A 17,280-nucleotide genomic window follows, 5' to 3' on the forward strand; every position below is an offset into this window, starting at 1 on the left:
AGGAGGTACAGAAGCCTGAAAGCACACATTCAGTGATTCAGGCACGGCTTCATCCTCTCTGCCATCCGATTTCTAAATGGACATTGAACCCATGAACACTACCTCACTATTTTTATATATTATTTCTGATCTTTGCACAAATTTTAATCTATTCAATATACAAGTACAGTAATTGATTTACTTATTTATTATTATTACTATTATTTTATTTTATTCTTCCTCTATATTATGTAATGCATTGAACTGCTGCTGGTAAGTTGAGAAATTTCACAACACATGCCGGTGATAATAAACCTGTTTCTGATACTACTGCCATAAAGCAACAAATTTCATGACATATGTTAGTGATAATAAACCTAATTGTGAATACTTGGTCAATCAGCATATAATTTTGAAATTTCCCATTGACAAATATAATAATCAGTCAAAATATTAAACATATCAAACAAACTGATGAAATGGGCATACAGATGCCAGATGCAATTTAAAGCAGGGCAGTGTAAAGTGATTCATTGTGGTAGGAAAAATGAAGACAAGCTATATAAACTAAATGTACAGAAACTGACAGACTTGCTTTTTATGTGCACCAGCCTTTGAAGGTGACAATAAAAGCTGTAAAAAAAAATGGCATGAGATGAATGACCTTATAAATAGACAGAGCAAAAATGAAGAAAATTTAAATATTTTCTTGGCTTCAAGCAGATCAAGATCTGCATTTTCTTTTTCATTTTAATATACATAGATACATATTTCTGCAGAAATGAACAATTTTGAAGGCCAATTTCCAGATGTCAAAATTTTCATTCAAAAATACATTACATATAGCAAATGTGATTCTGAAGAAGCTCAGTGGGTCAGGTAGCATCTGTGGAGGGAAATGGACAATCACTGTTTCAGTTAAGATCGTTCCTCTGAACTCAGGTAAATGCTTTCGTGTGGAGCAAGTGTTCAACAAAGTAAACTTACACAAAAAATCTTTTCTTTGTAAATAAAGACAATGTAAGTAAAATTACATTGAATGAAATATTTTTGACTACAGCAAACAAGAAACAGAATCAGGTTTATTGTCACTGACATATGTCATGAAATATAATGTTTTGCACCAACAATACAGTGTGTTATGACCTCAGCCCCCTCCTTTGGGAGAATCGCCAGAGAGAGAGAGAGCCTTACGGTCTGGAATGTGTCCTGACCCCTCAGCAAGACAAAGCCACAGATAACGGCCATTGTCTCTTGGAGACCTTTGTGGATTGGGGACTGGGGCTACGTACAAGCCCTCAGGGCAATGTGGGCTGGGTGACGGGGAGAGATTGCATCATCTCAACCTGATTGACATCTGAGACCCCGTGAGTCCAGATAAAAGAGGGGCTGTAGAGACGGCCCCTCAGACGCACCAAGGAAACACACGAAGGAGGAACGCTAGAAATCCTGCGACAGCGTTTTAATAGCTACAGCCGGTGGTGGGGTTCGTGTGCGTCCTTCCCTTGCCTGGGATTGGCGACTTCACCACGGAAGACGGCCTAGCTACAGGGGAAGCCACAGATGAGAGTCCATTCTTCCAACGAGACTTCCGACTACCTCCTACGGGTTGGAAAACCTGTCGGGTAAATGCTTCATGCTCTCTCTGTCTTTCTAACAAAAGTGCACTAACGCGACACTTCCACCGGCAACTAAGTGAAACTGCCGTGATCTAAAAGACTTTTAGATATCCAGCGAACGATATAAAATCTACATTACCCCTAGACGACGATCGAGCTTGTGTTTTGAATGATTATTATTACACCGGTGTTTTAGATTGAGTTTTGACGATGTATATGATCTGAATGTTTTGTATTAACCATACGTTTGTGCCCCTTTTTGAATAAAACGTTTGAAAATAGTAGCATCAGGTTTCGGTACATCCATCTATCTTTGCTGGAAAACCACCCGGTTACTGGGGAACGTAACAAGTGCAATACACAAAATATACTACAAATTACAATGAAAAATACTGCATTATCAACATGAGGAAGTCAAGGATATAGTTGCAGAAGAGGCACATAGGGACCCAGTTTTTGAAGCCTGTTGATTAGTACTGAGGGGCCGATGGCGATGAATGCTATGCTCTAATCAAACACCAGCCTGATGTATTAGGTGTCAAAGGCAGAGGGGAGATTGCATCCGCTGGAGACCTACTGTACCGTTCAGGATTACAATCTTTTTCAATTAAAAAAAACTCCAAAAGGATAAGTTAAAAATAACTTATATGCTATTGATGCTAGAAATTAAGAAAAAAATTGTTGGAAGTACTCAGAAGCTCACAGGTAGTATCCAAGGGGAGAAACACCATGGAGAAAAACAAATATTTACAAAACTTGAATTGAACAAATCCACTTAGTCTGGAACAAAGTGAAGACTGAGAAATACAAGGATAAATTTCCAAGGTTACATCAGATAGCAGCAGTTTTCAAGTTCACATTTTTCCATCAATAAAATTACTGCTGTGAGCACTCAGGTAAAAAAAAGTGATATACAGTCACTTATCAAATGGAATTTATGGATGAGAAAGGATACAAACCAGTATATTTCAATACATAAATATCTTTACAAATGACAAATTTTAAACAAAATGTTTCAGAAGCAGCTAGTAGAGCTTTCAGACATAGGCAACTGATGTTAGGTTAGCCTCACTCAACACCTACGTTTCATTGTAGGATATATTTCATTCGGGGTTTGAGGAGATTTGGTATGTCACCAAAGACATTCACAATTTCTACAGATGTACCGTGGACAGCATTCTAACTGGCTGCATCGCCATATATGGGGGAGGGGGCAATTGCACAGGATCAAAAGAAGCTGCGGCAAGTTGTAAACTTAGTCAGATCTAACATGGGCACTAGTCTCTGTAGTATCCAGGGCATCTTCAAGGAGAGATGCCTCAAAAAGTCAGCATCCATCATTAAAGACCCCCATCATCCAGGACGAGCCCTCTTCTCATTGCGACCATCAGGAAGGAGGTACAGGAGCCTGAAGGCACACACTCAATGACTCAGGAATGGCTTCTTCCCCTCTGCCACCTGATTTCTGAATGGACATTGAACCTATGAGCACCACCTCAATACTTCTTTATTTTTGCACTACTTATATAATTAAAAAATATGTATGTATGAAATTACTGCAATTCAGTTTCTCTCTGTTATTACAGTACTTATTGCATTGTGCTGTTGCCGCAAAGACAACAAATTTCACAACATATGCCGATGATATTAAACCTGATTCTGATTGTCACAGGGAGAGCAAATTCTATCCTCATTGATGACAACACAAGATCTTATTTCAACCTCTCTGAGCAGTAACGTCTCAACCTACAAAGTTGGGTTTACAAGCTAGTCATTAATAAAATGTGGACGTTCTCCAGGAGGATATCTAGTCAGTTATACTGCCAGACTACGCTAACCATCAAATTCACAAGCCATCAGATAATCCAAGAGATAACTAGCCTAGAGGACATAGGTCTAGGGTGAGGGCAAGAGATTTAGAGAGTATCCAAGGAAGAAATGTTTCACCTTGAGAAAGGTTGTAATCAGAAATAACTGACCATGTAGGTGGTGGAAGCAGGAACTCTCACATTTAAGTAGAAATATTTTGAGTTGAGTGAGGGTCGTGTAAATCAATTGTGACTGTACTGAATCATGGGCTTGTGGTCTGGTGACCTTCAATTATTTTATGTTTTTCTACTTAGACTAGCACTCGAATTGCCAATGGATAGAACACTACAGAGCAAGTGATGGTAAATGGGATTAGTATAGGTAGGCACATGATGCTCAGCATGGACATGGGCCTTGTTTCAGTACTGTATCACTCTAAGATCAGAAAAGAAACAGTATGATGATGTGAATACGTCTTTACATTGTATGACTGCCAAGACATTCTGTTACTCGATGTCTATTATCAGCTTGGTGCTCACTACATCAACAAGGAAGTGAACAAAAAGCCACTTTAATAATGCACTACCAAATCCGACACCATATTTTAAAGTTCACAAGACAACTTGCTGGTTAAATTTCTTAAAAAAAATAAAATAACAGGACCCAAGATCAATGAATAGTTGACCCAGAGCAACCACAATACACATTGCAGAGATAATTAGAAAAAATGAAATGCTATCCACGTTATCAGAAGAGGCATGCTGAGTTTTCATTAAATGATTAAAGCGTGAGGATATTCAAAACTCCCATGTCTTTGTAAACTACAGTGAAGGTGCAATAGGCAATTAGGAAGACATTTTATATTGGTCTTTAACGCTACAGGATTTCTACACAAGAGTAAACATGTCTTAGTCTAATTAGAAAGAACTTGAGACCATACCTGCAGTTTTGTGTACAGCTTTGGTTTTCTTACCCAACAAAAAGGGTGGGGGGAGTACACTTGCTGGAGAGTGAGTGCAGCAAATATTTAACTGACTAGTTCCTGGTAGGTCCATCATTTAAGTGGAAATGTTCTAAAGTATTAAGAGGGTATATATGAAGAGGATGTTTCCCATGACTAAGGAATCTAGAACTAAGGGTAAGAATCTCAGAATGTGGGATAGAATATTAACAAGCAACATGATGAGAAATTTCTTCCCTCAAAAGGTAGCAATTTTTTTGGAATTCTACAGCTTGGAAGGTTGTAAAGGTTCAGGCAATGACATCACTCAAAACTGATAATTTTTTTTGCTATCAGGAAACAGGGGATTCGGTAGTACAATAACAAGTAACCACAGTATTAACAGAGAAGCTGCTTAATGATAACTTGTTTTTTCACATCTGTTAAATTATGAGGTTAACTTAAAGTTATTAATCAAAATGATGCCTGCCAAAAAAAAAATCACTTTATGTACTTCTACTTCAGTCTAATCACTTGTCCTTTCTTAAATTAAGTCACATAACTCTTTGGCATCAGTTGATATCCATAGGACAATGAATCACTCTGGACTATCACTGTCAGCTTTAATCTTTCAACAATGAAGACCTTGCAGAGATGCAACTAGATGTCTGCAGCATTGTAATGATTATGAAACCTCATTCTCTGCTGTGAAGTTTCTCAGACAAGGCTTTTATTGATACACAACAATGTTTTGAGGGACAATTCATCCAGGAAGAGAAAATACAGTAGAATGAGGCAGCATTGATTAGAAATTAAGGACTGAATTGCCTTCATAGGGATATTGTTATTAAAAATGACCAGTTGGTAACTGCAGGAATAATCCATCCCCACAGGCATTATAATCCCTTTGGTCAGCTGCCTATATTTCTAAATTAACATACTGTATTGTCTACACCAAAGGATGAATTATTTTTTCAAGCACTGCTGCATCTTTGGACTGGCTTCATTTTAATACACTATCAATATATTGATCATTATCAAATAGTGCATAAACGGTGAATAAGTCTGTCATACAATCTGCTAAATGCTTTACCAGCTGCAGTGCCTCACCAGTACTCTGTAGGCACATTAACCTGCAGATAATGCAGTTTAGATAATTGGTTACTTAAAATAGTTAAAATAGAATGATTTTTCAAGTGACAGACTTCCTGCGAGCTCCTCTTTCTTTCATGTTAAATAATTTTCGGAGACAGCGTCTTCCATTGTGGAGAGCTACACAAAAGTTAGTATAATTTTGAACCATTAGTATTTGAATCATTTGCTCTTCAAGGAGGAAGTGAGTTAACAATTAGAAACATCAAAGTAATTTTAGTAAATCTAAGAACAAAGGAGAAAGTGAATCTCTTATTTATAAACAGCAGGTATGTTTTAGAATAAAAACACAAAATGCTGGCAGAACTCAGCAGGCCAGACAGCATCTATGGGAGGAGGTAGTGACGACATTTCGGGCCGAAACCCTTCATTAGGAGTATGTTTTAGAACTCTATTTTCCTTGCTGCTGACTAGCTATAAGATAGCCTTGCTATTTGTTGAAGAGCCCTTCTCTCTCACCCCTGCTCTGTAGCTGTCGCAAATCACACTGCAGGGTGTAGCCCTTTCACTTCAACAAAATGCAAATACAAGGGCAGGCCATCTCGCGTGAACAGGCTTCAAAAGCAGGAACTAAAGTAATAGTTCCCCAAGGGACTCCTACGAGGGAGATAACAAAGTCATACTCTACAAGACAGTGGGCATTTTGGGGGACTGGGCAGATAACGGTTGTCAGATTAGATGTGACCAAGCTACGTTCTAATTGGTTCTGCCTCCAGACCCATGCCAGATGTAGCTTAGACATTATGCATCGCAGCTGTCCACCCCTTGTATTTTTCCAATTACTTGTATTATTTTAGTAGCACTGAGCACCACGTAGATAAGGATCTGACTGGGTGGGATGGGGGGATAGGGTGATTTTTTTTAAATTTCTGCAGATCAGCTGCATTTTTCACAATGCTGTTCCTGGCAGAATCTCATTTCTCAGTAAGAACAGCAAATTGTTAACAAGTGGTACATCATTGCTTTTGAAGAGCTGCAACCTGGCCTTTGAAGAAATAAAACTCTTAGATCAGCGTAAAATTTTGTTGAGATACTAAGATTACACATGTCATACACATGTACACGTGTGTACCTCCACTGCAGCTTCCATCTAACCCTGTAGATAATAGAATGGTTACTGATCCAGAAGCATTTTACTAATTTCACAAAACCTGGCAGGGGTGAGAGATCAGCTCTTCCAGGTCACAATTAGATCAGAAGACCCAGCAAAAGGCTCCTCAAATCTATTTTCTCCTTCCTTCAAGGTGACATTTGAGGAGACCGTACTAAGCATGTGTGCTTCAAACTGGGGAGGGAAAAACAATCTCAGTAGGTCAAGCAGCATCCGTGGAAGCAAAAGTTGCATTACAACATTTCAGGACTGAGGGGAAAGAGGAAACTTTCTTAGTATATATCAGTCTGAGGGAGGGGTGGGGCACCTGGTAGGTGATAAATTGAACCAGATTTGGAGGGGAGTGAAAAAGGGTTGGGAAATGTGAACAAAGGGAGAAGAAGCCTAGATGGACAGGTAAGTTGTGTTGAAGAAGAACTCAAAGGAATGGGTTATCTGTGAATGGAAACTTCAATAATCATACCAGTTGTCCTTTATCAGGTACCTACAGTCCCAGCGTTCTTCTCCCACTCTCACAAATCACCTGTCTACCCAGGTTTCTTCTTCCTTTGTGAACCTATCCTATCACCTTCCACATCCACCACTTGACCTCTCCCTTCAGCTCAGTCCCACTCCTCCCTTATACTGCTGTACTCTGTATACTTCCTTTCTTCTTGCAGACCAGATGGGTCCTAAACATCAGCCCAAAACATCACCTTACAACTTTTACTTCCATGAATGCTGCTTGACCCACTAAGTCTCCCAGCGTTCTGTTTTATGTTCTAGATTCCAGCAGCTGCAGTTTCTTTTGTTGTCTAATCTTTGCTTGATGCTCTTTTGGCAAAATGAACTATGATTCATGAAAGCAAATGGTACTCCTCAGAAAAATCAAAAGGGTATGTGTATGCATGTGACCACATTCTAGAATTCACCTTAACACATCAATGGGTAGTAATTTTTTTCTTGCCATTATTCAGCTTTTGGAAATCAGAATTCCAGTTAGAAATGGCTGATCTGGTTAGCTCCTGGTCTCAGCACAAACTACCATCCTTTTGGCATAAAGTGCAACAACATAGATCTTCAATACAGTCAGTACACCCTGGAATGCCTTTCCATCCCCTGTATGCTCTTTCCTCTGAAGCTGCTGTAGTCTCACCGGCTGCGCAAGCTGCCAGTTACAGAATAAATGCACAAAGAAACAATCGGGGATGTGTTTCTTTTATAATAAGGAAGCCTTCGGCGATCATTATGCATGGCCTTGTTATGTGCTCATTTTGAACTGAGATTGTGATTTTCATTTTCACAAGTACAAATCAGTACAGGAAGACATTATTACAAAGTTTTTACATTTTAAAAACTGAAGTGTTCAAGGCACAATATGCTTCATTCAGCATTTCGTAACTCAAGATGTGAATAATTAAAGTAAAAGGAAAACCTGCTTTCAAATGACACATACCAAAATATTACTGGCACAAATAAGGGCTTTTCTGGGTTACTTACCGGGTAGTTATCGCTTACAAAGACATATACAGGTGACAATATAAGCTGCAGCATCGTCTCTTTGTAACCCTTCTTCATTTCAAAACAAAGCCTCTCCAGGAACGCTGATGGGGATTCTGAACCATCACCACTACAATGCTGAAAGAGGGCAACATTTTAAACTTCAGACTATTAAACTTACTCACACTTCAATTTCTTAATTACAGAGATTAATAAATTTAAATTGTTAATCTAGTTTAATTGACCATACAAGGATATTTTAATAAAAGCTTTCATATGAATAGTTGGGTGAACAACTATAAGTGCACACACGCAAGGCAAAGAGAGAGTAGTAGCGCAACTATTCAGTTTTCTACATGTAACACGGAAAATTACACAATTACATAAATTAAACTTTCTGATTAATTTCTTCTAAGAAATTTATTAAACCAATTGTCGAGGAGTGTGTCCCCACTAAATCATTCAAAATCTTCTCCAATCAGAAGCCCTGAATGAACCATGAAATCCAAAATCTGCTTGAGAGCCAGATCAGAAGCATTCAAGTCTGGTAATCAGGAAAATCACAAGAGATCCAGGTACAATTTCCAGAAAGCCATCTCACCATGGAAGCAAGAATTCTGGACCAAACATGAATAAACAAAGGATGCTTGACAATTGTGGCAGGGCTTGAATACTATCACCTCTTACAAAGTTAAATCAAGTGACATGGGAGACAGCAGGGCTGCACTTCCAGATTAGCTCAATGTCTTTTATGCTTGCTTTGACCATCAAAACTTGGAGAGACCATCACAAACTTCCATATCCCCTGATGATCATATGATTTCAGTCTCTGCCTTCAGGAGGGCAAACCCACGAAAAGCATTGGACCTGGACGGGGTACCTAGCCACATACTAAAGGCTAATGCTGATCAACTGGCTGGTGAGTTCACTGAGATCTAACTCTTGTTTCAGCAGTGTGCAGTACCCACCTGCTTCAAGCAGACTTCGATTATACCGGTGCCCAAGATAAACATGGTGACCTACCTCAATGACTATTACCCAGTAGCATTGCCATCCACAGCAATTAAGTGTTTTGAGAGGTTGGTGATGAAACATATCAATTCCTGCCTGAGAGGCGACTTAGATCCGCTCAATTTGCCTACAGGAGCAACAGGTCCACAGCAGATGCCGTCTCATTTGTTTCTTCACTCAACCATGGAACATATGGACAGCAAAGGTGCATACACCAGAATACCTTTTATTGACTCCTGCTCAGTAATCAATATCACCGTTCCCTCAAAACTAATCAACAAGCTCCAAGACCTTGGCCTCATTCCCCCTTCTGCAGTTGGATCCTGGATTTCCTCATTTGTAGACCACAGTCAGATCAGATTGGCAACAACATCTCCTCCACGATTTCCAACAGCGCAGGTGCACCACAAGGCATTATGCTTAGCTCCCTGTTCTACCTGCTTTACACTTATGACTGTCTAGCCAAAGCACAGCTCCAATGCCATATTCAAGTTTGCTGATGACACCATTGTCGTCAGCCAAATCAAAGGTGGTGATGAATCAGCATATATAGGAGAAAGATTGAAAATCTGGATGAATGATGTCAAAACAACAATCTCTCACTCAATGTCAACAAGACTAATGAACTGATTATAGACTTCAGGAAAAGGAAACCTGTCCATGAGCCAGTCTTCACTGGAGGATCAGAGGTAGAGAGGGGTGCAACTTCAAATTCCTAGGTATTATTTCAGAGGACCTGTCCAGGGCCCAGCACATAAGTGCAAATACGAAGGAAGCACAGCAGCACCTCTATTTCCTTAGGAGTTTACAGAAATGTGACAACACATCAAAAACTTTTACAGATGTGTAGTGAGGAGTATATCGACTGGTTGCTTCACAGCGTGATATGGAAATACCAATGCCCTTCAGTGAAAGGGCTCATTCCATCACAGGGAAAGCCTCTCCACCAATGAGCACATCTACATGGAGCGCAGTCACAAGAAAGCAGCATCCATCATCAAGGACCCTCACCATCCAGACCTCATTCTCTTCTTGCTGCTGCCAGGTCAATTCAAGTGTAGTAGTATCAAGGATGGTAGCAAGAACCAAACTGTTTTGTTCAAAGCACAAAACATAAAAGCATTACACCATACATAAGAATATATGAAAGAATGGTCAGCTATTTGACCCCTGTGCCTTCCTGCATACTTCCATATCCCTTGATTCCTTTCAATATCTAAAATTTACCGTTTTCTTAAATGTATGGAATGACTGAACTCCCACAGCCCTCTTAAATAGAGAATTTCAAAGATCCAGGATTCTCAAGTGGAAAAAATTCTTTTCTTTTCATTTCTCATAAGACCCACTTGCCCTGTAAAGCACGATTCCCACTTCAGTGACAGAATCTGTAAACCTACACTGTACCTAATAAAGTAGCCGAGTGTATGCTTGTGATTTTAAGTAAATTTATTATCAAAATACAAACAATACATGCCACCATATACAACCCTGAGATTCATTTTCGTGTAAGCATACTCAATAAATCCAATAACCATAACAGAATCAATGAAAGACCTCACCAACAGGGCAGATAAAAGACAACTGTGCAAATACAAAAAAACAGAAAAAGAAATAATAATAAATAAATAAATAAATAAATAGACAGATAGATAAATAAATAAATAAGCGATAAATATCAAGAACATGAGATGGAGAGTCATTGGAAGTGAGTCCTTAGGCCGTGGGAAATGTTCAATTCAGAGATGGGGCAAGTGAAGTTGAGTGAAGTTATTACTCTGCTTCAAGAGTCTAATGTGTGAGGGTTAATAACTGTTCCTGAAGCTTGAGGCTCCTGTACATTCTTTCTGATGGCAGCAGCAAGAAGAGAGCACAACATGGGTAGTGGGGATCCCTGACGGTGGATGCTATTTTCCTGCGACAACGCTTCATGTAGATGTGCTCAATGGTGGGAAGGGCTTTATCCACAACTATCTGGGCTGTGTCCACTACTTTTTTGTAAGTTATTCCATTCAAAGGCATTAGTGCTTCCATACCAGGCTGTGATGCAGCCAGTCAACATACTCTCTACCACACATCCAAAGAAGTTTGTCAAAGTTTAAGATGTCATGCCCAATCTTTTCAAAATTCTAAGTAGAGGAATAGCCATGTTTTCTTTGTAATTGGACTTACGTGCTGGGCCCACTACAGGTCCTCTGAAATGATAACACTGAGGAATTTAGTGTTGCTTAAGTTGCTGCTGTAGCCCATCCACTTCAAGATTCAAAATGTTGTGCACTCAAGAGAAACTCTTCTGCACACCACTGTTGTAACATGTGGTTAATTGAATTAGTATTGCCTTCCTTCAGTTTTAACCAGTCTGCCATTCTCCTCTGACTCTCTCATTAACAAGGCTTTATCGCCCACAGAACTGCCACTTATTTCTTCCCCCATTCTAATGTTTGGTCTGAGCAACAACTAGAACCTCTTGACCATGTCTGCATGCTTTTATGTATCAAGTTGCAACTACATGATTGACTAGTTAGATATTTGCATTAAAGAACAGGTGTACAAATGTACCAAATAAAATGGCCACCATCACCATCAACCTTAGAGCTTACACGACTGAAGAGAAAGAAGCCATCACTGACCCCAAAGGTTGGCCTATTACATTTCAATCTTCCTTTTAAAACCAAGGACACAACATTTTGTACCTCGATATTTTGATTCAGTTATTTTTATGAACATTTGCCATCACACCATGTAATATCTTGATAGCTGGCTTTTCGATTTTGATACTCAATTAGAATCTCTGAATTATAATGTCATTTTTAGTGTATCAAAAGGTGACAAGAGTTATGACATTGTGCAATTAAACGTAGCCAATTTATGTATTTGCATATTTTCCATATCCATAAAATCAATTCAGAGATAGAACAAATAAAGCTGCTTATACTTTTACATTTACACATCACAGTTATTTAGTGTATGTTATCTAACTGGCCTTCAGCTGCTTGACCTGGCAAGCAATTTCAGAAAGCAGAGAGATATCAACCAAACTGATGCAGTTCTGGAACATACAAAAGTTGGAATAGGAAAGGACAGATTTCCTTTCAATTGTGTTTTGAAATAACAACTTAGTCACTTTAAGATGCCATTATTGATGCTGGCCTTATTTTCCAGATTTATTTAATTAACTCATCTCTCTCAATTACTTGCCCAGAAACTGAATTCACTAACCCAATAACATAATCACTCTACCAACACTAACACAACTATATCCATTTTCAAGTGTAGAACTACAAATCAAAGATTCAATCACAGCTTATTTAAACCACAAAGGGAACATTTTTCCTGATACATTTCACTTACCACTGGGAGTCTTCCATGTACTTTATATAAATTAATGAGGACAGAGATATCCCAAGGGCGGAGAGTAAGTGGGTGAATTTGCTTACTTCTACCCTCAGTTTCTTTTTTCTCATTTTCTTCAACACCAACTGCTGTCCATCCAGAACTAGAAGATGTTGACAATGACAGAACAGGACTTGTCAGAGCTTCCTCGAAGTCTGTATACATGTCATCTTCTCCAAAGTAGTTTTCCTTTATAAAATTAAAAAGACCTGTCATACATGTGTGAAAAGATTATCAGAATCAGGTTTATTATCACCGGCATGTGACATGAAATCTGTTAACTTAGTAGCAGTTCAATGCAATACATAATATAGAAGGAAAGAAAATTAATAATAAATAAATAAATCTTATTCAGTATACTTTATACAGTATACGTATATTGAATAGATTAAAATTCAGGCAAACAACAGAAATACTATATATTAAAAAAGTGAGGTAGTGTCAAAGGGTTCAATGTCCATTTAGGAATCCGATGGCAGAGGAGAAGAAGCTATTCTTGAATTGCTGAGTGTGTACCTTCAGGCTTCTGTACCTCCTACCTGGTGGTAACAGTGAGAAAAGAGCATGCCTTGGGTGCTGGAGGTCCTTAATAATGCATGCTGCCTTTCTGAGACACCGCTGCTTGACGATGTCCTGGGTACTTTGTAGGCTAATACCAAAGATGGAGCTGACTAAGCTTACAACCCTCTGCAGCTTCCTTCAATCCTGTACAGTAGCCCCCAGCCCCCATATCGGACAGTGATGCAGCCTGTCAGAATACTCTCCACTGTAGTTTTTGAATATATTTGTTGACATACCAAATCTCTTCAAACTCCTAATAAAGTATAGCCGCTATCTTGCCTTCTTTATAACTACATCAATATGTTGGGACCAGGTTAGATCCTCAGAGATCTTGACACTCAAATCTGCTCACTCTCTCCACTTCTGATCCCCCTATGAGCATTGGTATGTGTTCCTTCATCTTACCCTTCCTGAAGTCCACAATCAGCTCTTTCGTCTTACTGACATTGAGTGCCAGGTTGTTGCTGCGGCACCATTCCACTAGTTGGCATATCTCACTCCTGTACGCCCTCTCATCACCACCTGAGATTCTACCAACAATGGCTGTATCATCAGCAAATATATAGATGGTATTTGAGCTATGCCTAGCCACATAGTCATGGGTATACAAAGAGTAGGGCAATGGACCAAGCACATACCAATGAGATGCACCAGTGTTGATTGTCAGCAAGGAGATGTCATCACCAATCTGCACAGATTATTCAGGAGAAGCAAAAGTATAATACTACAACAACTGATAGATACTCTGCTAATATCTAGGAAAAAATTGCATAAAATATTGTACAAGCAGGTGAAAAAAATCCAAGCAAAATTTGGATCTCTCAGCCTCTTGAACTCGATGACTCAAAATAAAACATCCATTTTACAAATCTAAATTAACACATGCTGTTCCATGCACATTCTACCTAGTAAAAGTATCCACTTATGACGTGAACAATATGTGCACCTATCACAAATGTACTTAAACGTCTCCTAAGATAAACCAAATAAATATTTAGTGAAACAGGCGTTTATACAAATTAATAACTTCCTTGTTCACATTAAGAAACATAGGAACCAGTATTTATAACCATTCATTGAATTCCAATGACGCAACTTACCCTCACATGATACTGTAACATTTAAAAAGCAATACTTCCACCACATCAGTTGCTCAGCTTACTCATATTCAGCAAAATATCTTATGAAAACTTTGCCACTTTTCTAATTTCTGAGTCTGCATTAAGCTTTTAGCAATCTATTTGGAAATGAGTAGTTTACAAAATTTTCCACTTACAAAAATAGCTCAAACTCTTATTTTTAATTCCTCTCTCATAAAGAGAACACCTACCATAACAAAAATGCGCAATTTATTTTACAATTATCAATAAAACCTCACAATTTCCTTTTAAGTTATTCTCTATGGAAAGCAACTTTCATTTTGTATTTGTACATGCATATTTAACTGAAAATTTAAAATAAGGGCAAAAAATATGCTGTGAATTCAGATCCATGATCATTCATCAGGATTGACAAAATTCTGCTTAAATATTTGAAGACTTGTTTGATTTTATGTTAAGAACAGGTCAAAAGATCACAAAAACCATTGCTAGCTGATGATTGGTTATTATTGAAATTGAGTACTTACATCCATTGTTTACATCCACTTGCTGACCCCAGTCAGTGTGGATTGACAACAACAGCTCCTCCATAATCACCACCAGCACAGGGGCACCACAAGGCTGTGTGCTTCGTCACCTGCTCTACTCACTTTATACTTATTACTGTGAGGCCAAGTATAGTTTCAATGCCATTTTCTTCTCACTGCTGCCAAAAAGGTGGTGGTACAGGAGGTTTAGGTCTCACACCACCACGTTCTGGAATAGTTATTACCCCTCAAACATCAGGCCCCTAAACCAGAGCTTCTAACTTCACTCACCCCGACACTGAATTGAATTCACAACCTATGGATTCACTTTCGTGGACTCTACAAATCACGTTTTCAATATTTATTACTTATTTATTATTATTTTGTTTTCTTTCTTGTATTTGCACATTGGTTGTTTGTTTGTATTCATTGTGTGCAGTTTTTTTCACTGATTCTATTGTGTTTCTTTGTGCTTACAGTGAATGCATGCAAGAAATGAATCAGTTTAGTATATGGCAATGTATATGTACTTAGAAAATAAATTTACTTTTGAACTTTAAATTGTTTGTACCAAAGCAACTGTGTTATCACTTTATCATTTAGCTTAAATTCAATCAAAATATTTTGTACTCAATTATGCACCAAAAAGGAAGAAACGTAAGTATTCCTGTATATATTTTGTTTCATTTAACCATGAGAGCAAATCTTACATACTTTACATGGCAGGACAATGTTCACAATGATACCAACATGAAATTGCTGCATAATGGTGGTTGACAGCTTAAATCACAAATCTAATTGCTACATCTATCTTGGTATCTGAGTTTCACACCTAAGCTATTTAAGTGGATGGTGATTGAGTTTAGCAGTTTCCCCTTTCATACATTAATTATTAAGACTCTTAATAGTAAATAGAGGATACAGCAGCTGCTTCAACCTGTTCATTAGCTGCTACTTCTACCATACACTCACTCTTCCTTGGAAATGGAGTGGGCAGACAAAGCAGGGGGGTGAAGCAAGACAAAGAGGGATGAAGAATTCCCAATCCTGCTTATCCTCTAGAACTCTGCTGAAAGTTTGACTGTATAAACAGGAGGCTCGTAAACATCACACGCATTAAACAGATTGTGACACTTACTATCAAGTCACACAGGTGAGATACTGTGACACAAGCCCACATTCTCTCTTCCTACTGAATGGGGCATACTTAAAAGACAAACAGTAAATTTCAATTTATTTAGAAAATCTGGCTTAAACATCAAATTGGCAAGTAAATGATCTTTACCTTTATACACAACAATGCTTTAAGTAATGGACCATAGAGAGTGATTTGTGAATCTGGAGCCATTTCTAGCTCCACATGTAGTTTATCAGGTAAAAGTTCAGATGGGTCTATCCGCAGTTTTTGTGAAACTGTAGGAGAATGCACAATTCGTTCTGAAGTCTTCTGTGACGATCTTGATGTCAACTGCTGCATTTCAAATACTTTAAGAAAAAATAAATATTTAATAAAAATCATTCTACAGATAGGCTTGTTATTAAAACCAATCTTTCATTTGATAATAGATCTTCTCAACTATTATAACTGATCTTTGAACAACCTCAATTTAACTTTTGCATGCATCATCGTAGGTTGAATTTAAATAAATACCAGATGTAATCAAAAAATGGATAGAGGAAAATAAAGAACCATGGAAATATGGATTAAGTTACGTGACCCTTTCCTCTCATTCAATATAATCAAGGCTGATCATCCAAATTTAACACCCTATTCCAGAGTTCCCCTGATATCCCTCAATTCCTCTATTTTTAAGAACGATATTTAACCCTTTCTTGAATATATGTAATGACTTGGTTTGAACGTCTTTTGTTGCAGGAAACTCCACAGGAGACACTACCACTGTCTAGAAGCTTTTTCAATTTAAAAGGTTTACCGCTTTTCCTTAGACAGTGACCCATGTCCTGAACTCCCATGTCATCATCGTTCCTGCATATAAGCAGCTGTTTGATTTCTGTTGCTTTCTGTGGGATTTCCTCTCATTCTTCTATTGGAAATACATCTGACTGGCTCAATTTCCTTTCATATGTCAGTCCTGTCATAACAGGAATCAGTCTGAACTTTAACTGAACTGCTTTCCAAGAAAGAAGATACTTTCTTAACACAGCAAAGCTGAACATAATATCTAACTGCAGTTGCATCAAGGCAATGCACAATTGTAGTAAAACATCATTACTCCTATATGTCTATCCCATTCACTGTGAAATCTAGCCATCATAATGTCTACCTCTAGCAAATGATGAAAATAGTGTTGTTGCACCTCCTGTCTATTCTCATCTGGATAATCATCTGCCTGCCCATTATTGCCACCATTTATTTACATTACATTGTATCTGCCATGTTTCTGTCACCCCTCAAATATATTCAGACTAATCTAGAGCTTCTCTGCATCTTCCTCAAGGTTCACTCTCGCATGCACCATGCCATCTGCAAACTTGGAAGTATTAAATTTCCTCATCTAAATCATCAAGCATATTCCCTAACACTGACATCAGATTTTTTTCTCTATCTCATTTTAACAATATTTGTACCATCCAAAGCAAC

The 17,280-nt window shown here is 38.3% G+C and overlaps 1 protein-coding gene across 6 annotated transcripts in view; it reads right to left on the reverse strand.

Annotated features, from left to right (window-relative positions):
• Positions 1–17,280, reverse strand: part of kiaa1109 (KIAA1109 ortholog) — a 447,188-nt gene that overhangs the window by 280,486 nt on the left and 149,422 nt on the right. For all 6 annotated transcript variants that reach the window (XM_073042844.1, XM_073042847.1, XM_073042845.1 and 3 more), the window contains exons 20-22: positions 15,964–16,163; positions 12,449–12,679; positions 8,090–8,227 (exon numbers count right to left, since the gene is read on the reverse strand). In XM_073042844.1, the coding sequence (XP_072898945.1) occupies positions 8,090–8,227; positions 12,449–12,679; positions 15,964–16,163 (569 nt within the window). The remainder of the gene's footprint in view (positions 1–8,089; positions 8,228–12,448; positions 12,680–15,963; positions 16,164–17,280) is intronic.

The sequence above is a fragment of the Hemitrygon akajei genome, chromosome 4 (genome assembly GCF_048418815.1).
Source record: "Hemitrygon akajei chromosome 4, sHemAka1.3, whole genome shotgun sequence".
NCBI classification, from domain to species: domain Eukaryota; kingdom Metazoa; phylum Chordata; class Chondrichthyes; order Myliobatiformes; family Dasyatidae; genus Hemitrygon; species Hemitrygon akajei.